Source organism: Pinus tabuliformis, chromosome 9 (assembly GCF_031772625.1).
Source record: "Pinus tabuliformis cultivar Carrire ecotype Pingquan chromosome 9, CPIR1, whole genome shotgun sequence".
In the NCBI taxonomy this organism is placed as follows: Eukaryota; Viridiplantae; Streptophyta; class Pinopsida; order Pinales; family Pinaceae; genus Pinus; species Pinus tabuliformis.
The window spans coordinates 171,044,832-171,069,970 of NC_142307.1; the positions used below are offsets into that span (position 1 = coordinate 171,044,832).

Consider the following 25,139-nt stretch of genomic DNA (forward strand, 5'->3'; position numbering starts at 1 on the left):
GAAACATGCAACTTGGGAAAATAGTCATCCAATCAAAGACACTACTCATTTGGTACTATTTAGAGTTTAGTAATGCAAAATGCTGCATAAAAAGAAAAGCACAAATAACACTGTAACCTAAATAGTTAGCAAAACAGCATGACCAAATGGCATCTAGAACCCGCGTGGGTAAGAACGTGATAACAGCACGAAGTTTGTTATGCTACCTTGAGAAAAGGAAAAGCTGTAGTTCAAAAGGTTCAACTTGGACCGAATCGAATCTAATTAACTCCCATGCAATATAAAGCCATCTCACATACGGGAACAGGAAAATTAAATTGTATTACCTATTGGACCACTGTTCTTGGCCACTGAATTATCTGACATATTTAGCTTGCCTCTTCATTGTATATGCGAAAGTACAATTACCACAAAAAAAGGCAAGTGGAACACCACTTGCTCATTGAGCTGAAAGCTTGCTCATCAAAAGACTATTGAATACCTCACCATTTGATTGGGCTGACACCTCGTCATCAAAATATTATTGAATGACTCGCCACTAAATTAATGGGCGTTTTCTACTGAATGCCTGTCGAGCGAGCCCAATCAACAAACTGCATGCCACCATAAACATTGTTCGCAAATCGTACCCCAAAGGTAAAACCAAGGGCAATCGGTGGGACCCTCTTTGCCAAAGGTGAGCCTTCAACCAGACGCTCTAAGCCATTGATGATTTGATAGCGTGTATTTGAAGAAATGGCAAGGAAAACACCTGCATTGAGCTGAAGGTTATATTCTGAGGATGAACTGAAGGGCAAGGGTAACAAATCTGTATGCAAATTTGAAAACCATGCGCCCAGCCTCCAAGAACAAGAAAGATATCAACTTTTCAAAGGGACAAGGAACCAACATGAACTGGCTATCTCAATATATCAATAAGTAGACAGAAATAACAAAGACAACAATTAACAGACATAAAGCAGCACACCACATGGAACCAAAAAACATAAAACAGAATGGAACATATTACACGCTGAAAACAATGCAGCAAGTAATAATCAACATGTAGCTAATTTACTCAGAATCAAAACGCCCAAGGGGATAGATGAAAATGGAAAACCACGAGTCCATATAATGCGTTGATCACCCATCATCACCAGAAGCAGACAACACGTAATAAATGACCACTCAAAGTTCATATTAATAAAAGAGAAACATACCCCACAGAGCTGCACTTTGCACAAGAGGTGGTACAGGTATTTCTTGCTCTTCTGTTTTCTTCAATTTTCTGCACATTACACATGTGACATCAGCAATAGAAAATTAAAGAACAGAGAACAAAATACAAAACTAAAAAAAACATGGAAAAATTCAAAAATGTATCTAACTAGAGTCTAAGACAATGATTCTAGGAGATAAACCATCCCCTGTCAAGGAAGTGGTGACACGAAAGAGAGCAAAGGGCACAGAATGGAAATATATAGGACATTAATTTCGTCAAGACACATTTTATTCTTATGTTCTCTCAGCTATATGACTGCACAATGCAAAGCCACTCATGCCAACTGCCTTCCTGTTAACACCCAGAATTGCATCTCTGTAATGTGGTGTAACTTCCAGATTTTGCATCAGGTTATCATCCATTTTTAAATGTTCCTTGTCAAGATTATTCGGAAGAAATTTAAAAGGAAAGGAGGCCTGATCTATGTAGTAGGTTTACGATGTGTTTCCAAGAATGGGCGAAAGCTATTACAGTCAAAATACTGTCACATATTTTAAAATGTATAGAAGGATTGCAGGCGTACTGCATGTCAGGGAGAAGACCGGCAAGTGTGATGATCTGTGATGATCTTGCTTTGCATCAGCTAGAAGGGTAGCAATATTCTTCATATTATGTAAACTGTGAATGTATGAGGTGCAGCTGGGGACATCAAGGCAAGCACTAGTGGTTATAGTGTTGATTGATGCATGAATTGCAGACTCCCTATGATGGAGACTGCGAAAGTGAGTTTTGGAAGGCATTCTGCAGCAGACATAGTGGCTTACATGAGACTGCGAAAGTGAATTTTGGAAGGCATTCTGTAGCAGAAACCGTGGCTTACATGAGACTGCGAAAGTGAATTTTGGAAGGCATTCTGCAGCAGAATTGTGGCTTACATGTGACAGTGAAGGAAACTACATCTTTGAGGGATGAATTGGACCATGGAGATATTTATTGGAACACAGAATAAGCTCTCCGTGGATTTACAAGTGGATGGTGTGCTTGAAAGAGCTAGTGTTGGACGATTTAGGTGTAGGGCAGCAGGCCAACCCAATACGACAACTCCTCTCACTCACTTAGGCTATAAGTGATCAGCCCAATCTGATAGTTGGAGAGATGCATTGCAGGCACTGTCTTTGATGTACATGGAAGTGCAAGATCTCATGTAGCTATCTACAAGTGCATATAAGTTTGGATCATACTGGTCTGCGCTGTTGCACTGATTCCAGGCCCACTAAAACAGTGTTGATCTGCTGATATAAGCAGCGGGAAATCCAATCTGTAGTGCATGCGCAGAAAATGAAACCTTGAGGTTGACGTTGTATTACATGATGTCAAACAGAATAACAGCGGCACTCTTGCATAAAGTGATACCTTCATGATGTCAAACAGAATGACAGCGGCACTCTTGCATAAAGTCATACCTTCATGATGTAGATGTAACCAGTCTAGTCGCTCAGTGCAAAATCAATCTGGTGTAGTGATCAGTGGACATAGTTGTGGGTGGACAGAAATCTCTGTAGAAGAGATATGGGAGAGCCAGTATCAAGGAAGGCTTCTCAGAATTGCAGGAGGGTGGAAGTCTTGTGGCAGAGGCCTGGCACTGGCAGCAAGAAAGACATTACAAGGACCAAGGTGGAGAGCATCGATGGAAGCACAGAAATGCCAGCAAAAGGACCATGCAGAACAACATGAAAATTTCACCTATCTAAAATCATGAATAAACTTTACGCAATATAATTAAGAGGACATGTTGTAATAATTCTAGATCCCTGGCTAAACTTAAATGGAGATGGGTCTTTAATCCCAAATCAAGTTTGACTCTGTTAATAATATATCATAGGTAGTTTGTTGGAAATACTGAGAGGAGGGCTGAATCAGTGCTTTGTTTAGTAACCATTTTTTAATCAACAAAATTACAAGTCACAACATTAATCATTCGAAAATGAACACATGAACATAAAAGATTTATAACCAGAAGAAAACTTTTCTTAATATAAAGAGCACAATCAAGTTTTATCAGCTCCAACTGAAACTTTTGTAGGCTCTGGCCTACGAGATACACCAATCCCTTAACTGAGAACTAACTCAATGAATTCGTGGTCACCAACCCACAAGAGACATTGAAATGTTGTTGTCATTGATGTCAACCCAAGCAGCACCAGAAGATGCCCCGCCCTTTGTCAACCAAACAACATGGCAAATCATGGTGTCTTGAGCCCAAGATCACATCTAGTGATTTTTCCACATCAAACTGATTCCAATGGTATGTGGCACACCCTGAGAGCCCTCGCAGTTTATGATATATGCTTGTTTGAAGATGGACACAATTTGTGGGCAAAAATCCCAAGGGGTGGTCGTGTGGCAGCTCTTCCTTGGCCATCTCAAATACTCATGTCATAAGGATCCTCATCAACAATTAAAATATGTTGAAATTTGGTACCGGAGGTCAGGTGGTTCCCTAAGGCTTTGATCTTTGGCCGAGGGAAAAGTGTCCAAAAGAATTTAATTTTTCTCCTAAAGTGACTTTATAATTTTTATAAAGTCAAATCTAATTTAAAAGTGACTTTAAGTGATAAAGTTACTAAAGTCTAATTTTAAAGTGACTTTAATAAAGCCAATGCAAAATTAGAAAGGAAAAGTGACTTTGGAGATAAATGACTAAGTGGGTCTTTATTAAAGTGGGGTGAATTAAAAAATAGAAAGTGAGATTTAAATGAGCATTTAATCTCAACCCTAGATCTCAATCAATTTCAGCCATTGGATTTAGGGATCACCCAAAAGTCACTTAGGGTTAGATTAAAGGAGGAAAAGGTCATTCATTCTTTCATGAGCAGATTGGGAGAACGAGAGCAAGAGAGCAAGGGAGATTTATGGACAAGGAGGAGAAGGAGGCAGCAGCTTGGCACACATTCCAAAGAAGCATTCCAGCAAGTCCGTACAGCTGAGTTAGCATACAATGAAAGACAGATTTTTGGGCATGCTTTTCAAGGAGGCCGTACAGCCGTTTGCACAGAAATCGAGGAGAAGAAATCTGAGTTTGCTGGCACGATTTTCAAGAAGGCCATAGAACAGAATTTCAAGGTCATACAGCAATTTTCGGCACAGAAATCGAGGAAATTGTACAACAGAATTTCTAGCAGCTTGCACGATTTTCTAGGCAGGTCGTACATCAGAATTTAAGGTTGAAAATTGGCACAGAAATCGAGGAGGACGTATAGCGTTTATTGCTGTTCAGATTTTGTTGTTTGCAAGTTTTTCCAGTTGGCTGTGAGGCACAAAAAATGAGATAAGTTGTAAAAGTTTACTTGCTGATTTTTGCTGAATATTTCTCACTATAAAAAGCATTTTTTCAGAAATAAGGAGCTCTTGAACTGGTTTTCCCCAAGAGTTGTAGGGGGTTTTTCCAGGGTCACCTTGACCAAAAATTACTGTGTTTAAATGTGTTAAATGGCTTTTGTACCTGCTGATTTTTTTATTTCTACATTTTCCAGCATTCTGTAAAATTTCCAGAATTTGTGTTTTCAGCGAAATTTATTTTTTCAGGTGTTGAATGTATGGATATGGGAAAGGGCATTTAACTATTTTGGAGAAAAAAGGTGAAACTGAAAACCGGGGTGGGAAATGAGAAATTTTTACATGGTATCAGAGCTTGAGTGCTGAAGTGCAGTTTGGGACAGCAAGGAAGAAAATTACAGCCTGCTGATTTCTCACTCAGAAAATTCCAGCAAGCTGATTTTTCACAAATAGCAGTTTTATCTTTACTACAGCAGTGCTATTTTTTAGTTTTAGGACAGCAGGATGTCATTGGGATTGAAGGTGGATGATAGGCTGGATGGGCATACAAATTACAGCGTTTGGAAGGAGAGAATGCAGAGTATCTTTGAGAAGGCAGAAGTCTGGGACATCATGGTGCATACCACACAGAACCCTGTTGTTGTGCCTACTGATGCTACTCAGTTGGCTGAGTATAATAAAAAGAACAACAAGGGTAAGAGACTGATTCTAGACGAAGTCAAAGACCATTGCATTCCTCATGTGAGAGGAAAGAGAAATGCCCATGCAATGTAGACAGCATTGTCCAATCTCTACCAGAGTACCAATGAGAACCGGAAAATGATCCTGAAAGAGAAGCTGAAGACCATTAAGATGGGCAATGATAGTGCAGCTGGATATCTCACAAAGATTACTAATGTTAGAGATGAGTTGGCAGCAGTTGGAGAGGACATTCCACCCACTGAGTTAGTGCGGATTGCAGTGAATGGCCTCCCCCGTTCATGGATGAACTTTGCTGATGAGGTTTGTGCACATGAGACCCTTCGCACATGGGAGAGGTTTTGGGATGATTGCATTCAGACAGAGATCAGGAAAGGTCAGCTTGCGGCAGCCAAGCCAGTTGAGCAGGATGAGGATGTAGCACTGTCGGCAAGAGGCAAGAAAGGAAAAGGGAAGAAGCAGGCTTCCACAAGAAATGGTGGGGGCAAAGGCAAAGGTAAAGGTAAACAGGGTAACACACAGAAGGACTATTCCAAGGTGAAGTGTTGGAATTGTCAAAAGATGGGACACTATGCAGTTGTGTGTCCGGAGAAGAAGAAGAAGGGGAAGAACCAGAGCATGGCAGCTTCAGCAGAGGTTGAAGACTTTGCAGTTTGTTTTGACCGGGAGTTTGGGTTCACTTCGTATGAGTCCTCTAGTGCAGGGTCACCTGCCACACAGATTCAGAGGTAGCATGCTTTTCCCTCGATTAGCGGAGCATCTTCAGGTATCTGGAATGTGGATAGTAGGGCTTCACGTCACATGACAGGAGTCTGTGAGTACTTCTCAGAGCTTTCAGAGAGTGGCACTGATATAGATGTAGTACTCGGTGATGATAGAGTTGTTAGAGCAGTCGGTGTGGGGACACTGACATTTCAGAGGGAGTCCAAACCTCCCTTGAAAGTGTCAGATGTTCTTTATGTGCCAGGGATGAGGAAAAACCTCATATCCATCTCAGCTTTGGATGACAGAGGATATGAAGTACTGTTCAGGGGAGGACAAGTGTTGATGTATCCCAGGGGCACTCCAGCTGATTCAGCTAGAGTGATAGGTGTACGCCATGCAAAGGTGTACAAGTTTGCATTCCAGTCCCTTTTGGCATTGAGCAGTAGTACCGACAGCAGAGCTAGCAGTTGTGAGCTGTGTGAGATTTGGCACCGCAGGATGGGACATATGTATCATGGAGCCTTGAGTACCTTGCGGCAAATCACTACAGGTGTGCCAGATTTCAGTACTGATCACTTTGATACTTGCAGGGGATGTGCGATGGGCAAGTTTGCCAAATCCCCTTTTCCCAGCAGTGACAACAGAGCGCGACTGGGATACTTGATTTGATTCATTCCAATGTGAGCGGTCGGATGTCTCATGTTTCCTTGAGTGGATATGAGTACTATGTTTTATCATTGATGATCACTCCAGGAGGACCTGGATTTATTTCTTGAAGACCAAGAGGGAGGTCTTCAAGCGGTTTCAGGAGTTTAGAGCTCTTGTGGAGACACAGACAAGTCGGAAGATCAAGTCCCTGAGGTCGGACAATGGGGGATAGTACACCCTTGGAGAGTTTGTTGACTATTGTGCGGAGGCAGACATTAGGAGGGAGTTCACTGTTCCTTACAACCCCCAGCAGAACGGGGTTGCGGAGAGGAAGAACAGATCCATCGTAGGGGCTGCCAAAGCCATGTTACATGATCAGGGGTTGCCATTGTTCTTGTGGGCAGAGGCCTGCAACACAGCTGTTTATTTGCAGAACAGGAGTCCGCATCGTGCCTTGGGGCACATGACTCCGGAGGAGCCTTTTTCTGGGAAGAAGCCTGATATTGGTCATCTTCGTATCTTTGGATGCATTACATACTCCTACATACCCAAGAAGAAGAGGACCAAACTAGAGCCCACCGCAGAGAAGGGTATCTTTGTGGGCTACAGTGAGACCTCAAAGGCCTTTCGAATTTACATTCCTGCACAGAGGAAAGTTGTTTTCAGGGGATGTGAAGTTCGAGGAGGACAGGGCCTTTAGGAGGTCACAGGAGTTAGAGTATCTGGATCAGCCAGAACCTCAGCAGCAGTTGAGTCAGTCGCAGGGATCCAGTGGGCAGGGATCAGGAGGATCAGGAGGTACATCTATGAGGATGTCAGGTCCGTCAGTGAGCAGTGGCTCGCCGAGCCAGAGGGGTGGTGCTCCGGGCAGCATGCAGAGCAGTTCACTAGGGAGTCCACTGATGGACAGATCACACGGTACCTCAGCTTCTACAGGTTCAGGTGCAGGCAGGAGGACAGCAAACAAACAGTCAGGAGTTCAGGCGCCTGATGATGATGATGAGGAGGAGTTTCATTCTCCAATGGGAGAAATGCGCTCAGGGAAGAGGAAGCCCAAGTGGCTTCAAGAAACCTTGAGAGATGCCACATCTGTTGCTGAGCCTAAGAGGCCGGTTAGAGAGAGTAGACCACCTAAGAGGTTTTGCAGCTATATGGCAATGGCCACCAGCATCCTTGACACTGAGCCTTCTAGCTATGAGGAGGCAACTAGCCAACAGGTCTGGAGAGAGGCCATGAAAGAGGAGTATTCTTCTATCATGAAGAATGATGTTTGGGAGGTGGTGCCAAGGCCTGAGGGCAAATCCGTGGTTACTTCCAGATGGCTTTACAAGGTAAAGCATGCTGCAGATGGCAGCATTGAGAAATTCAAAGCGAGGTTTGTGGCTAGAGGGTTCTCCCAGGTAGAGGGAGTTGATTATGAGGAGACCTTCGCTCCCGTAGCTCGATATACTTCGATCCGCTCCATTATATCGATAGCAGCAAAGATGGTTGGAAGATCCACCAAATGGATGTGAAGACTGCATTTCTCAATGGCTTCATACAAGAGGAGGTGTACATTGAGCAGCCACAGGGCTTTGAGGTGCATGGGAAGGAGTCCCATGTGTGCAGACTGAAGAAGGCCCTTTATGGCCTGAAGCAAGCTCCCAGAGCTTGGTACTCCAGGATAGATACATACTTGCAGGGGATGGGTTTCACAAAGAGTGAGGCAGATCCGAACCTTTACTTTATTGTGATTGGTGAGGAGCCTCTCATTCTGGTGTTGTATGTGGATGACTTGGTCATTACAGGTGCAGAGAGACTCATAGAGCACTGCAAGAGAGATCTTGCGGCGGAGTTTGAGATGAAGGACATCGGCTTGATGCATTACTTTTTGGGTTTGGAGGTGTGGCAGGAGGAGGGGCATTTCTTCTTGGGGCAGGCGAAGTATATTGTGGACATCCTTCGTAGATTCCACATGGAGGATTGTAAACCCATGTCGACACTGACGATCACCAACTGGAAGAAGCTTCATGCTTCGGATTCCGAGTTGGTGGATCCCACATTATACAGGCAGCTGATTGGTTCCTTGATGTATTTGGTCAACACTAGACCAGATATTTGTTTTGCAGTCAACACGATGAATCAGTTTATGTGTGAGCCTAGGAAGGTTCACTGGGTGGCTGCAAAACATATTTTGCGGTACTTGCAGGGGACAATGGATTATGGTTTGGACTACAGGCAGGGGGATGGAGTGAGATTGGCAGGTTATACTGATTCTGATTGGGCAAGTTGTGCTTCTCATAGGAAGAGCACTTCAGGGTGCTATTTTGGGTTGGGTTCAGCAGTAGTGTCATGGTTCAACCGGAAGCAGCAGTCAATAGCATTGAGTTCAGTGGAAGCAGAGTATATGGCAGCCAGTGTAGCTAGTTGTGAGGCCATCTGGCTTCGCAAGATGTTGTTTGGCTTATTTGGTCAGCCGTTGAGACCTTCAGTGATTTACTGTGATAATCAGAGTTGCATTAAACTCACGGAGAATCCAGTATTTCATGACAGGTCAAAGCATATCGGGATCAAATATCATTTCATCAAAGACTGGGTTCAAAAGGGCGTTGTGAAGCTTGAGTATATTCCCACTGATGAGCAGGTTGCAGATATTCTTACCAAATCCTTACCAAGGGGCAAGCATGACTACTTCAGAGACAAGATGGGTGTGGTGAGGAACACCTTCCTCGATAAGAGGGAGTGTTGAAATTTGATACCGGAGGACAGGTGGTTCCCTAAGGCTTTGATCTTTGGCCTAGGGAAAAGTGTCCAAAAGAATTTAATTTTTCTCCTAAAGTAACTTTATAATCTTTATAAAGTCAAATCTAATTTAAAAGTGACTTTAAGTGATAAAGTTACTAAAGTCTAATTTTAAAGTGACTTTAATAAAGTCAATGTAAAATTAGAAAGGAAAAGTGACTGGAAATAAATGACTAAGTGGGTCTTTATTAAAGTGGGTGAATTAAAAAATAGAAAGTGAAATTTAAATGAGCATTTAATCTCAGCCCTAGATCTCAATCTATTTCATCCACTGGATTTAGGGATCACCCAAAAGTCACTTAGGGTTAGATTAAAGGAGGAAAAGGTCATTCATTCTTTCATGAGCAGATTGGGAGAAGGAGAGCAAGAGAGCAAGGGAGATTTCTAGACAGGGAGGAGAAAGAGGCAGCAGCTTGGCACACATTCCAAGACAGCATTCCAGCAAGTCCGTATAGCTGAGTTAGCATACAGTGAAAGGCAGATTTTTGGGCATGATTTTCAAGGAGGCCGAACAGCAGTTTGCACAAAAATCGAGGAGCAGAAATTTGAATTTGTTGGCACGATTTTCAAGGAGGTCGTACAACGGATTTTCAAGGAGGTCGTACAACAGTTTTCGGCATAGAAATCGAGGAAATCATATAACAAAATTTCTAGCAGCTTGCACGATCTTCTAGGCAGGTTATACAATAGAATTTAAGGCTGAAAATTGGCACAGAAATCGAGGAGGACGTACAACATTTATTGTTGTTCAGATTTTGTTGTTTGCAAGTTTTTCCAGTTGGCTGAGGCACGGAAAACGAGATAAGTTGTAAAAGTTTACTTGCTGATTTTTGTTGAATATTTCTCACTGTAAAAAGCATTTTTTTAGGAATAAGAAGGAGCTCTCGAACTAGTTTTCCCCAAGAGTTGTAGGGGGTTTTTCCAGGGTCACCTTGACCAAAAATTACTGTGTTTAAATGTGTTAAATGGCTGTTTGTACCTGCTGATTTTTTTATTTCCGCATTTTCCAGCATTCTGTAAAATTTCCAGAATTTGTGTTTTCAGCAAAATTTATTTTTTTAGTTGAATGTATGGATATGGGAAATGGCATTTAACTATTTTAGAGAAATAAGGTGAACTGAAAACCGGGGTGGGAAATGAGAAATTTTTACAAAATAATGTCTCTTATTAAAAAGTGCTCATTATAAATTTGATTTTTAAAGATCCTAGGAGTTGTGAGAATTTTGACTCCAAAAGGAATTTTGAAATTCAAAATTAAAACCCTCAAAGGGGTTTTTCCCTCTATAGTTTAAATTGAAAATTCAGAATTCTCCCTCCAAATAGGAATTTGATTATCTTCTTATGAGCCCCTCTAAAATCTATAAAAGGAGGCCTAGACCTCACCTCCTAGCAAGTATTTTTGAATGAAAATCAATTGAAATTGCATTTTAAAATAACACTTTGGCGCTGAGGTTTGTTGAAGATCAAACGAGAGGCAAGTTGTTGGGTTTATTGGTTCGGTTTAAAGGGATTCGTTGGGTGAACTTATTGCAGCTGAATCTCTCTGTGGTTTCGGTCTTGTTAAGGCTATACTCCTTTGGCATCTCAGAACAACAAAGGTTTGCAAGTAGCAGATCTAGTCTATACACACTGAAGTTTGATTGCAAGAAGGTTTTTGTGTCATGCGTATGGGTATTTAACAGGTGACACATCTCAGAATAGTGCAGTCTCACATGCTATATCTTTGTGGCTTGCTTGGGACAGACCGAAGTCTGTAGTGTCCTTCAAAGTCCTGTTTTGCACCAAATTGAAGGACTAAGGCTCTGACATGAAGCAGTGTATGGCTTAAGGCTTGTTCCTAAGCATCGCTTTTATGAAGTTTGAAGGTGTTCCAAGGACAGTGAACAAGTTAGGCCATCTGCGGACCCTTTCTATCCCTGTGGTCATCAATTTTTATGGAAGTAGCCTTGCTGTGTTTTGGCGTTTGGATGTGGCCAGACCTCTCTGCATCAAATTGAACAATCCAAGACATCTTCCGTAGTAGACTATCTTATGGATTCTTAAGTGTTGACCAGTGGTTTACAAGTGTTGACATCTCATGCAACAGCGGTCTACGGCTCGGCGAGATAAAGGTTGTTATATATATTTATACATGAATAAGTAGCCCTACTTAAGCCGACCAATTGAGCCATTGAGGTATTTGTGTGGGCCTGCGGCCGTGCACGTGTGAGTTGTCAATGACCCGACCAAGTTATGATGGAATCGGCTAGTTCATACCATTTTTATACCAAACAAAGGTCCAGGGTTGTGATAGAGTGTTCCCCTGCCCCCCTGAACCCACTCCCAAAGTGCGCTCCCTTAAAAAAAATTGTTCCCTGTTTTTTCGGGAGCAAACTAGGGAACGGTCGGGGAGCGTTCACTCCCTGAGCAAATTTTTTAAGGTGAAAGTGATTGCTCACGACTGATCGTTCTCTTCCCTCTTTCCCATTCCCGTTCCTCCATTTTATTGGAGGCAAAAAAAACTATAACTCCACCAAAGTTCAAATAATTAAAACTTCAAACATCATGGCTATATGGCTTGGAATTCTCTTGGTGTTGGTTCTTTTTATGTTATTATGATATTGGAGAGTAGGAGGAGGGTTGATCATGATGAAGAGGATGAAGAATAGTTGTGGATTTGAAAACCCTGGAGAGGAGTACCTTGGTGAGGAGGAAGAGGTGAGTGGAGATGATGAGGGCACAAAAACGAAAGCAGACCAAACCCCATTGTGGAAATATGTTTCTAGGCTTGAAGGAGGGAAAGGGGTGGAACCACTAAATTTACATGCCTCCATTGCAAAAACACTTACACAGGTTCATACACCCATGCCAAAAAGCACTTCTGTGGGAAAATGCCATGGTATGGAAATAAACAAGTAGGAATCAAAACTTGTGTGTGTCAGCGCAACAAGAGCCAAATATATAAGGGAAGAGGAAGAAGCTCAATACAGATCTAAAAGATCAAAGGGTGACTTTGAACATGATAGCCCATAATCACATAGACAAAGAACTCCATCAACATCTTCCCATGGCAGTGGATATGGAGGCATAGGAACAAACATCCCTTTAAGGCATAGAACCATAATATATCTCCTTGACAAAGGGTGTAGGAATGATGTGGATTCAAATATTTACCGGTTTCTCTATGCATGTGGGATACCATTCAATGTTCTTCCCTCACCTTATTGGCATGAAATGGTTTCCACCATTAATGATGCCCCCAAAGGATACAAGAGCCCTAGGTATGATAGGGCTAGAACCGTGGGACAGGATCATGAAAAAGCAAAAATAGCACAAAGCCCTAGGTATGATAGGGCTAGAACCGTGGGACTTGATCATGAAAAAGCAAAAATAGCACAGAGCCCTAGGTATGATAGGGCTAGAAGTGGGACTTGATCATGAAAAAGCAAAAATAGCACATGCTTTGGGTAAAATGACAAATTCTTGGAATGAGCATGGGGTATTCATTGTATCTGATCGATGGACAAATTTAAAAGGCAAGCCATTGATAAGTGTTCTTGTTGTGTCTACTAGCAATGAAGTCTTCCTTACAGCATATCATTACTTAGAAAAGTTCAAGACCGCCATCAACATTGCAAAACCATTACTTCAAACAATTGAATGTATTGGGCCATACAATGTCATCCAAGTCATCAATGATAACGCTTCTAATTGTAAGGCAACAAGAGCAATTATTGAGGATAGATACTCCAACATATTTTGGTTTGGGTGTTTGGTCACACAATGAACCTTTTGATGCATTATATTATTAAGAAAAAACACCCTCAATACAAAAGGATTGGTGATTTGTACAAGAGAGGCAAAAGAATGATAAAATTTATTACGAATCATAGAAACACACATGGGATTTTCTGCAGTCACTCAAGTTTGGAGTTGTTGAAGATTGCGAAGACTAGATTTGCTAGCTATTACCTCACCTTTAGGCACCTTTTGAAGGTAAGAGAATCATTGGCTAGCATGGTATCAAGTCAACACTAGCAGGTATTAAAGGACAAGGCTCCAACTGCAGTTGACAAGCGAGGTTTTGAATAGGTGGAGGACACTACTCTTGATGGTTTGTTTTGGGCACGTGTGAGGGTAATTTTGCAATTCACCAAGCCCATTTATAACATGACTCGTTTTGCAGATACAAATGCACCAGTGATTGGGGCAAATAAAAGATGTTGTTCAAGAAAGATCCCATCTTGTATGATATTATTCATAATTTTGTATGTGCATGGTGGAATAAACTTAATGTTCCACTACATGCCTTGGCGTATATCCTTGTGCCAAAATACTACTGTCCATCTTGGTTGGGGAAACCTGCACCTTGGGTGGGGTTAGGGCCAAACCCCATACAAATCCAGAGGTACAAAATGGATATATGAAAGCATTAGACAAGTTGGTCCCTCATGGGGAGGAGTGTGCTAATTTGCGCCTTGAATTAGACAATACTTCACTAGCACTAGAGTGACTGGTTCTTTGCATGCAATGGAAGATAGGGATAGATTTGATGTTATCACATGGTGGGACACATGGCGGCTAGGGACTTACCAACACTGGCAAGTGCTCCCACAGGTTGTAAATATTTCTTCTGCAGAAAGGCGTTGGAGCATATACAGCTTCATCCATAATGTGAGAAGAAACAAACTCAAAGAAAACCAAGCAGAAAGCTTGGTTTATGTGCACTACAACTTGAGGTTGTTGAGTAATTATTGTGATCGAGCGCATGAGGATACATCTATGTTGCCAGGAAACGTGGGTGCGGGGACGGGGACGGGGACAGGGATGGGGACAGGGACGGCATTTTTGGAAACAGGGTGCGTGGGTTCGTCGGGTAATATAATAATATTAAATTTTAATAATTATATTTTATAAATTATAAATTTATAATTAATAATATATATTAAATTTGAATTTGTATATTTTTTCAACTTTAAACAAGAAAACTTTAATGATAATCATTTAAACATGTTTAGTCTCTCCCATATAAAAACACAATTTTTTCATAGGAGATTCTTCTCAACCTAATAGTGGTCTAGAATTTTCTTGATGTCTAATCATCCACCTGCCCCATGCATGGTGTGCTTTGTGGTAAAGAAATCCCAAAAAGTTAAAACCGTGGCATCCTTACCCTTCCACAAAACACGCTTATTCTTTTAGGCATATTTTCCTAGTTTTGATCTTAACATGATGTTATCAGAATGCTGTGAGAAATTTGCAGATTTTGATACTTAATTTAGCCATTTTCCAAAATAGCCCTTCGCCATTTAACAGCATCAGCTGATTACAGCTTATGGCTGGTCTCAATCCTACTTTCTATTTGACCGAAAATGTCTGAACCTGTATGTGTGAGTTTACAGTTTATAATTTGATGGTTATTAACTTATTTGGCTCGGGAATGGATGTTTCATAAATTCATTCCAAATTGATTTACAAGAATCTGCAAGCTCAAATTACAGAGTAAGAGGTCTCTTTTCCAGTTCTGGTTTCGATGCCACATAATATTAAAGGCATTGAAGATCCACAAATACAGGGGATTCATAATTTACGTTGAGACTCTAACAAACCTTAGGCATAAGTTTTGAAATTGTTTTTATAAATTTATAGCATAAAACTAATGGAGAGACTGATCATAAGAGTCTCTTGCGGTACGAAGGGACTCATGAATGTGCAAACAGCGACCCTTTTTTTTCCAACTATGGTCATCACCTTATTAAATATTTCCACAAAGCTACAGCCAATATGATATGATATTCTGCTTGTGGGATTGTACACCCATAATGTTCCTTTTATAATATTGAGTTATCATAATCATATATGATTTCAGAATACTGTGTCGCTCATAAGTTTTGAAAAACTTATCATTGTTGATAAATTTTTACAATGATTCATTACCCTTGAGCAGCACGTCATGCCCACAGAGCAATGCTGAGGCATGTGAACAAAGACAGTCTTTGGAAACTGTAATCTTTGGAAATGATGGCAGAAAATTTCCTTGAGAAACATTCAGAAGACCTTACAACCATCTCTGAAGGACAATCCAGACCAATGACCATCAATGACTCCAAAAATGATATCATTCGTTTATGGCATATATTCTATATTCTATGGCATATCATTTGTTTTTGGCATATCATTTTTTAAATTTCAATAAAAAAAATTATTTGAAAATTAAATTTTTAATATAGTTTTTTTATGAAGAACCCAAAGAACCCAACCCGAAGAACCCAAGAACCCAAGCACACGAAGAACCTGAAGAACCCGAAGAACCCAAGAACCCAAGCACCCGAAGAACCGAAGAACCCAAGCACCCGAAGAACCCAAGAACCCATTAAAGGAAAAGAACCCAATTTTTTTTTGAAGAACCCGGTTCTTCATGGAAGAACCCGGTTCTTCTGGGTTCGTCTGGGAAGAACCCGTACCCGAATCCGGTACTTGGGTGCGGGAACCCGGGACAGGTTCGAGAACCCCACCCCCGGGTGCGGGTACCCGTGCAACACAGGGATACATCATATACAACTTGGGACAACAACCCAAATGAAGATAATTTGGAGGATGGCACTCTACATCTAGAAGAATTGCAAACAAAACTTTTGAAAGATGATGATGACGCAATAACAGCCACACCACCCCCACCATCTAGTAGTAGTGCTCGAGTTCCAACATCTTTGCCTTCGTTGCCGCCAACTCCATCTACATGCTCACATGGAGGGCATGTGCCTTCTGGTTCTTGTCATCTGACTATGCGAGAGGAGACTCCCAGAAGACCACCCAACCTTCTCAGAAATTAAAAATTTCTTGTGGCGTCAAGAGGAAGCAATAGATAATAGATTTACTTGTATTTTCTAGTTTCTAGTAGTTTTTATAATTGTTGACTCTTTCGTATTCATTATGATAATTTTTGTAAAAAGATATATGACAATTTAAGTTTGAAGTTTGAAGTTGGTAATTATAACTCATTGGTAATGAATTATGAATATGATGCTTCCTGAAAGTGGAAAGTTGAAACATTTCATTTCATGTTAGATATTCTTTGTTGTAATGGTTAAAAGTACAACTTTAGTGATCAATGATGATAAATGTTATATATTGAATTTTGAAAGCTTGAAACTTTAAGATTAATGAATCATGGGACTCAATATGTTGTATGTTAGTAACTTGTGGATATGGTTCATGAAGATTATAACTTCTAGATGATTGATGTTATATGGTTCAATCCATGTTTTTGTGCTTTTTATATCTAATTCATCATTCTACATGCTTTTGTTGACATATATGCATAAAAATATATATTATATAAAAATTTGCTCCTGATTTGCACTAGAACTAGGAGCTTTTGGAAATGTCGATCCCTGCTCCCACTCCCAAGTAACCTTGATTCATATGCAATTCATGGTAATATTAAATTCTTAAAGTAAAAGTGACATGCCCCTTTATCTTTCATTTTCATCATTTTACTTAAATTACATTATCATGAAATGACTCGAGATGTTTGAGAGTGGATCCGACCTCATTGGATATCATATGGAGAAAGTAAAATTTTAGATCTCACTCAAAACTGAGAAATTCAACAGACTTATCGGTTTTTCAAGATTTAAGGATTCGGGGGGTTGCAATGTTTCCATTGGATTTTGTCATGTACTAGGTTATGGAACTCATATTTAATCAAGAGCACCAAGCCCTCTATGTACCATGATGTTAGTGACATTGGTTTTCAAACTCCTCCATCATGACCCTACTAAAAATGTACACATCACTCAAACAAAATTTTGACTTGACATGCTACGTTTTTTCTATCTCATATTAATGCTTAGAGGGCGATATTAATGACAATAATCCCAAGATAGGCAATGATTTTGATGATATGTAGGTATTTGTTGTAACATGATTTTTTTGGATGCTAGAGGCCATGTAGAGCCTATTTGTTGATGTATTTTTGGTTCAGAGATGGATTGCACTCGACGTTATTTTGGTTATGTGCACCCTTACGTGTTATATAAATAAGAACTTGTAATATATGACAATTTAAGTTTGAAGTTTGAAGTTGGTAATTATAACTCATTGGTAATGAATTATGAATATAATGCTTCGTGAAAGTTGAAAGTTGAAACATTTCATTTCATGTTAGATATTCTTGGTTGTAATGGTTAAAAGTACAACTTTAGTGATCAATGATGATAAATGTTATATATTGAATTTTAAAAGCTTGAAACTTTAAGATTGATGAATCATGGGACTTAATATGTTGTATGTTAGTAACTTGTGGACGTGGTTGATGAAGATTATAACTCCTCGATGATTGATGTTGTATAGTTCAATCCATGTTTTTATGCTTTTTATATCTAATTCATCATTCTACATGCTTTTGTTGACATATATGCATAAAAATATATATTATATAAAAATTTGCTCCTGATTCGCACCCGAACTAGGAGCTTTTGAAAATGTCGCTCCCCGCTGCTACTCCCAAGTAACCTTGATTCATATGCAATTCATGGTAATGTTAAATTCTTAAAGTAAAAGTGACATTCCCCTTTATCTTTCATTTTCATCATTTTACTTAAATTACATTATCATGAAATGACTCAAGATGTTTGAGAGTGGATCCGACCTCATTGGATTTCATATGGAGAAAGTAGAATTTTAGATCTCACTCAAAACTGAGAAATCCAACAGACTTATCGGTTTTTCAAGATTTAAGGATTCGGGGGGTTGCAATGTTTCCATTGGATTCTGTCATGTACTAGGTTATGGAACTCGTATTTAATCAAGAGCACCAAGCCCTCTATGTACCATGATGTTAGTGACCTTGGTTTTCAAACTCCTCCATCATGACCCTACTAAAAATGTACACATCACTCAAACAAAATTTTGACTTGACATGCTACGGTTTTTCTATCTCACGTTAATGCTTAGAGGGTGATATTAATGACAAAAATCCCAAGATAGGCAATGATTTTGATGATATGTTGGTATTTGTTGTAGCATGATTTTTTTGGATGCTAGAGGCCATCTAGAGCCTATTTGTTGATGTATTTTTAGTTCAGAGATGGATTGCACTCGATGTTATTTTGGTTATGTGCACCCTTACATGTTATATAAATGAGAACTTGTAATTTGTGAACATGCAGTGGATGTTATAACCAGTGTTGATAATATCGCCGAAATATCGGCGATATTCGCAAATATCGCGATATTTTCTCTGAGCCGAAATATCGCCCCCGAAAAATCGCGATATTTTCATGTTTTCAATTTCTCGCGAGAATTCCGAAATTTCGGCGATATTTTAGCAAAAATCGCGAGAACAGGGTAAATATCGCCAGGTTAGGTTTTATCGATTTATAAAAAGGTTTTTGAGTTTTCGATGCCCGTCATTCTGTTTTCGTGCGAGCTGGAGAGTGAGACGGAACCGGTCGGTGCTGCGAAGGAGGGTTTACCGTTTGGCTGCCAAGAAAACTTAAAAGGTATGAACATTGAATCCGACATCGTCTTCACACTCTTCAGTGCCGCTGCGTTTACTGTATGGCAGTGTATACAATGCATATAGTTCAAAGTTCAAACTTCATAATACATATTACATAACTTCATACCACGCTGTCTGTGGCCCTAGTACCTACAGTCTCTGCAATCCGCTACCATATGCGTTTAAAATTTTAATCACCGCTACCACTATAATATATAATATATATAACCGTCAGGAATCCACGAAGACTGTAATCGTTGTCTTTAATAAAAACTTATAATATTGTGTATCTCAAGGACAGAAATAAGGGATATTGACTTGGATAGCCATACAAAAAAATAACATGGATAGCGACAGAAAAAAGATATTGTGACGCTGCATGTCTAAAGATTTCGAGAGAAAAAAGGATTTTCGTGATTCGTTAGTAGTAATAGACGTCAAGACACTACAAGTCTTCTGCAATCGCCATATGTGGCGCTGCAAATCTAAGTATCTCCATTGAAAAAGACAGTAGAACCTATTCATAATCAAAACTAAATAAATCTTATTATTATTATTACCGACTTATGTTAAAATTAATGCTCTCTATATATTTAAATTTTAAACTTTAACTCAAAAATATATATTATAAATATAGATTTATTATGGAGGTGTATTTGTAATTTTTTATTTTAAAAATGAATTATTTTATTTTAAATAAAATTTTGTTTTTATTATTGTTATTAATTTAATACTTTAAAAATTCTCTGGACAGTTCTATAAATACAAAATAAAAATTAAATAATTAAAAAAATTCATTTTTATATTTAATTTAAATTTAAAAATATGATTTAATTTTGAATTTAAAAATATAATAAGTTTAATAAAAACTTATAATATTATATATTACTTATTAAGTTACTAATTCCAAAAAAATTTTGGTGCTGTAGGTTTCCTTTTGAGTTAGCCCACTACAAAATACAAATATGACAAAAAACTTGGACCCATTTTGGGAGTATGGGATCCCTGATGGTGGGACAAATCGTGCATATCTTTCATGCAAATTGTGTGGGGACAAGATGACAGGTGGGGTTACACGACTGAAATACCATCTTGCTAGACTCACTGGACATGATGTTGGCATTTGTCAAGTTTCTAGTCCGGAGCTTATACGAAAAGCTCTTGAGGCAATTGAAGAAAAGGACAGAAAGAAGGAAGAGGCGGAAAGAAACAAAGTTGAACGTGCAGGTAGATCTTTTGGGATATCTTCTCCTGATTTTGATGTTCAGGGTAGTGGCCCTATTGGCCCTAGTGGGAGGGGCTCCACAACTGGCACACCATCACATGCTAGCGCTACTGCTAGTGTGAATGCGAGGTCATCATTTTTTGTTCCACGAACAGGAGCTAGAGCACAACCTGGCATAAAATCGCTTTATAAAAAAAAGGAGAAGGAAGAAGCAGATAGAGTCATGGGGAGGTGTATTTTTTGGAGCGACTTACCTCTCAGCATCACAAAAACCAATCCATTTTGGCAACCAATGTGTGATGCTATTGTTGTTGTGGGCCCAGGGTACAAAAGTGCCACATATGAGGAGTTGCGGGGGCCAATTCTTCAAGCAGAAAAACAGGACATCAACTCTAGATTGGCGGAGTTGAAACAGACATGGGAAGTCACTGGATGCACAGTGATGTCTGATGGTTGGACAGATAGGAAGAGTAGGACCCTTCTAAATTTCTTGGTACATTGTCCTAAAGGTACCATGTTTATTAAATCGTTGGATGCATTAGAACATATCAAAGATGCAGCAACGATATGTGAGTTGTTAGATGGGTTCATTCAGGAGATTGGTGTGCAGAATGTGGTGCAAGTCGTAACAGACAATGCAGCTAATTATGTGTCTGCCGGCAGAATGCTTATGGAGAGGCATCCCACATTGTTCTGGACTCCATGTGCAGCGCATTGTCTTGATTTGTTGCTTGAGGATATGGGGAAACTCTCCTTCATCAAGGAGGCAGTTGATATGGCTAGGAGAATCCCCAAGTTTATTTATAACCATGCTTTTGTTCTTAGCCTTATGAGGAGGTTCACTAGAAACAAGGAGTTGCGGCGTCCTGCCATCACACGTTTTGCCACAACCTTTATTACTCTTCAGTCTTTGCTTCGATGTCAGTTCGTGTTGAAGCAAATGTTTGTGTCTGATGATTGGCGTGCTTGTAGATACAGCAGGAGACCTAATGGGAGAGCCATTGAAAAAATGGTGTACTCTGAGACATTTTGGCGTGGAGTACAAGAAGCATGTGCAGTTAGCGAACCTATAGTAAAGGTTCTTAGATTGGTGGATGGAGAGAAGCCTGCAATGCCTTATTTGTATGAGGGCATGGATAGGGCCAAGGAGGCCATTCGTTCCTATTATGCAGACAAGGGTTCTGCTGGCCTTAATAGGCAGATGATGTTATGGGATGTGATCGATAGTCGGTAGACAGGGATGCTTCATCGACCCATTCATGCAGCAGCACTCTTCCTCAACCCTGCATTTGCATACAAATGCAATTTTCGTTTTGATGGCGAGGTGATGGAAGGGCTCCATTCCTGTATTCAGAGGATGGTACCTGATTCTGAGGTTCGTAGCAAAATCAGCCGCGAGATACATAGTTATCAGGATTGTGTTGGCCTATTTGGCTTTGATGATGCCATTAAGGAAAGGGCCCTCTTCATGCCACGTAAGTGACAAGTCATCACTCATTAGAAATTAGAAATTTGAATTTAATTATGTTTTAACTTTTAACTTTTAACTTTTAAGTTTTTGAATTTTTTATTTCATTATTTTGTTGTAGATCTTTGGTGGCGAAGCTATGGTGCAAGGGTACCAAATTTGCAAAATTTGGCTATACGAATCTTGAGTCAAACATGTAGCTCTTCAGGGTGTGAGCGCAATTGGAGTGTATTTGAGAAAATACACGCCAAAAAGCGCAACAGGTATAACTTTGAACTCAAGCCTTCAGTTGAGCAATTACACTTATTGTAATTTTTAATTTTTAATTTATGACCTTCAAGTGTCAAGAGTCAAGAGTCAAGACTCATTACTTTTTTTGACACTCTTACAGGTTGGAGTTCGCACGCCTCAACGATTTGGTGTATGTGCATTACAACATTTGACTTCGAGTGAGGCAAATAGAATCACCAGTGGATCCAGATGCCATTTCCTTAGACAATATTGATGTATTGTCTCCGTGGAGGGTGGAGTCTCAGGAGCCCATATTGGAGGAGTCACCTTCATGGTTAGAGCCAGTGGCAGATGATCCATTAGAGCAGGGGCAGCAAGAGGAGGACTCGGAGTCAGAGGAGCAACAGCACTTAGAGGAGGAGCAGGAGGAGCAGGAGGAGCAGGGCACTGCGGGAGCATCAGCATCAACACCATCTGCTATAGATATAGGAGAGCATAGCTCCATGCCTATCACTCATTATTTGACATTAGGTGCAGAGGCAGTGCCAGGGCCTTCTACTACTAGGGGCAGGCCTGGCAAACAGCCCATCATGTTTTCCCGTAAAAGGGGGAGAGGGCAGTAGATAGATAGCTGCTAGTTTTATTTGTTATGCTACATGTAACTCATGATGATGAGATACTTTTATTATTATATGTGATGTTATTTTGTATTGGTTCTCCACATTTGAGTCCTTGAATGGACAATTATCAGGGATTAGCACGATTTGGTATCGCCTTTGATATATCATTTCTATTTGACATCATATATATCAGTGTTTTCTTCATATTTATGTGCCAATGTGTTTATTTCATGTTATTGCTTTATATGTTTAAAAATCTGAAAAAAAATGAATATATTATGCATTTTTTATGCTTGCTTTTGTTGTTTAAATTCTGAACATGAAGATGTTGCTTTAAAAATTAAAATAGTTTCTTGAGTGTTTGCTAGGCACTGTATAGTTATACTCATTTAATGCCAATTTTTTGTTTTTTTTGTGCCCTAGGTTTGAATTAGTTCACTACAAATGTCAAATATGCCAAAAGCCTTGGACCCATTTTGGGAGTATGGGGAGGCTGTTGGTGGGGCAAATCAGGCATATATATCATGCAACTTGTGTGGGACCAAGATGTCAGGAGGGATTACACGATTGAAATACCATCTGGCTAAACTCTCTGCATATGATGCAGATGTGATGCCTTGTATGGTTTCTAGTGCAGAGGTTATACAAAAAGCTCGTGAAGCAATTGCTGAACAAGACAGAAAGAAAGCTGCTAGGGAGAGGCCAATGGTCTCAGATAGATCGCTGCTAGTTTTATTTGTTTTGCAACTTTTGCTACATATAAGTTTATAACTCATGATGATGAAATACTTTTAAAGTTTTATATATGTGATGTTGTTTTGTTTGAGTCCTTGATTGGACAATTATCACTATCAGGGATCAGCAGGATATGTGATGTTATTTTGTTTGAGTCCTTGATTGGACAATTATCAGGGATCAGTAGGATTTGGTATCGCCTTTGAAGTTTGATGTATCATTTCTATTTGACATCATATATATCAATGTCTTCTTCATATTTATGTGCCAATGTGTTTAGTTCATGTTGTTATTGCTTTATATGTTTAGAAATCTGAAAAAAAATGAATATATTATGCATTTTTTATGCTTGCCGATATTTGCCGATATTTTGCCGATATTTTCGCCGATATTTCCGATAAGATATTTTCTGGACCCTCGCCGATATTTTCCCGATACCGATATTATCAACACTGGAACTTATAACTACTAGCTGAATGATGTTGTATGGTTTAATCCATGTTTTTATGTTTTTTATCACTAATTGTTAAGTTATGTTATGTTCTATGTTTAGAGCAATTTACTTCAATTTCTTCTTAATAGCCCAATGTCAATTCACAGTTTAGTAATCACATTAACATAAACATAAAGTAAAATGCTCATAGAACATAAATAAAACGACAAAAGACAAGCCAAGACAAGAGACACCAAATGTGGCAGCTAGCCAGGGACAAACCCCAATGTGGGGAAACCCTTTGATCAACTCTTCTATATTATTCAATAATTCTGTAGAGAGAGAGAGATAGTACAATATCACAAATCTGTGATTTAATATATCAGCAACCAACAAAGTCAAAGCTGGTCAAACAGCTCCAATTTGACCACTAGTGAACCTTGAAAAACTCGGTCTTCAACAGCAAACATCAGCAGCCCAAAACAGCCTTCGGTCAATGGTCAAAACAACAGTCAACAAATCAGCAGCCTGCGGTCAGCCCTAACCAGTCAACATTGATCAACATTTTGGTCAACGCAGCACCCAAACAGCACTGCGCAAATCGGATATGGTCAACGCATTCCCCAAGAACCCTGCACCTTGGTCAACGAAGCCCAAAAAAGTCAATGATGCCCAGAAAAGTCAACGTTGCCCTAAAACAAAGAATTCATCCTCCTTCTAGCACGTGTGAGAGAAATTGCTCCTACGCTGGCCCAATAAGATTAGGAGAGAGAAGATGAAGAGATGAGTGATGGTGAAATGAGACACAATGTCTCCTTCCTTTATATGCAACGTTGAGGTTAAGCTGGGGGTGTGCCACACACTTTATCTTGCTGCCCGACCTTGACAAATTATCAAGAATTACAAATAAATTGATATCTCCATGAATACATGTCAGAATTAGATGATCGTTAGATCAATCCTACACCTCTCGACGAGAGGAATCCAAGAAAAATATCAGTTGCCATAAATAAGATGACCCACATGGAGTTTGGCCCTAGTTGCCAATTTTAACATTCCCTCTCAACTAGGGAGAACTCCATCTGCTAATCCTTCTGTCTGTTGATACTATCTCTGCCATCAAATGCACTGCCCTACACTTCTTAACTCTGCTCTGTTGAACTATGAAGAAGAAGAAATGATCGAGGATGTATCATACCATCCTCCACTAACCCGAAGTCAGTCCCAAATAAAAGAGAGTGCTCAATAGCGCTCTTACTGACCCAACGTCAGTCCCAGAAAATGTGTCATACCACTCTTACTGATCCCAGATCAGTTCCACAAGAGAGTGAGCTATATCACTGTTATTGACCTGAAGTCAGTTCCAATTGATCCCAAATCAATGTCATCCTATCATAGGGAGTACGGTAGATACACGATGCATCCATCGGTACTACTATGGTCCCTATCCTCATTTCCCTACTCATTGACCAGATGAGAGGTACTTCCCATGAGTCCCAGACTGCATGGGTAGGATGTCTCGGCAGGAGAAGGATGAACCACTCATGCTACCTACAAGTCGCCACGGGGAATC

At 39.9% G+C, this 25,139-nt stretch overlaps 1 protein-coding gene across 1 annotated transcript in view; it reads right to left on the reverse strand.

Annotated features, from left to right (window-relative positions):
* Positions 1–296: 296 nt before the first annotated feature.
* The window catches only part of LOC149147661 (protein RETICULATA, chloroplastic-like), a 59,480-nt gene continuing 34,637 nt past the window's right edge, over positions 297–25,139 (reverse strand). Inside the window, exons 7-8 of the mRNA XM_089445699.1 lie at positions 1,200–1,267; positions 297–751 (exon numbers count right to left, since the gene is read on the reverse strand). Of these exons, the coding sequence (XP_089301825.1) occupies positions 558–751; positions 1,200–1,267 (262 nt within the window). The 3' untranslated portion in view covers positions 297–557. The remainder of the gene's footprint in view (positions 752–1,199; positions 1,268–25,139) is intronic.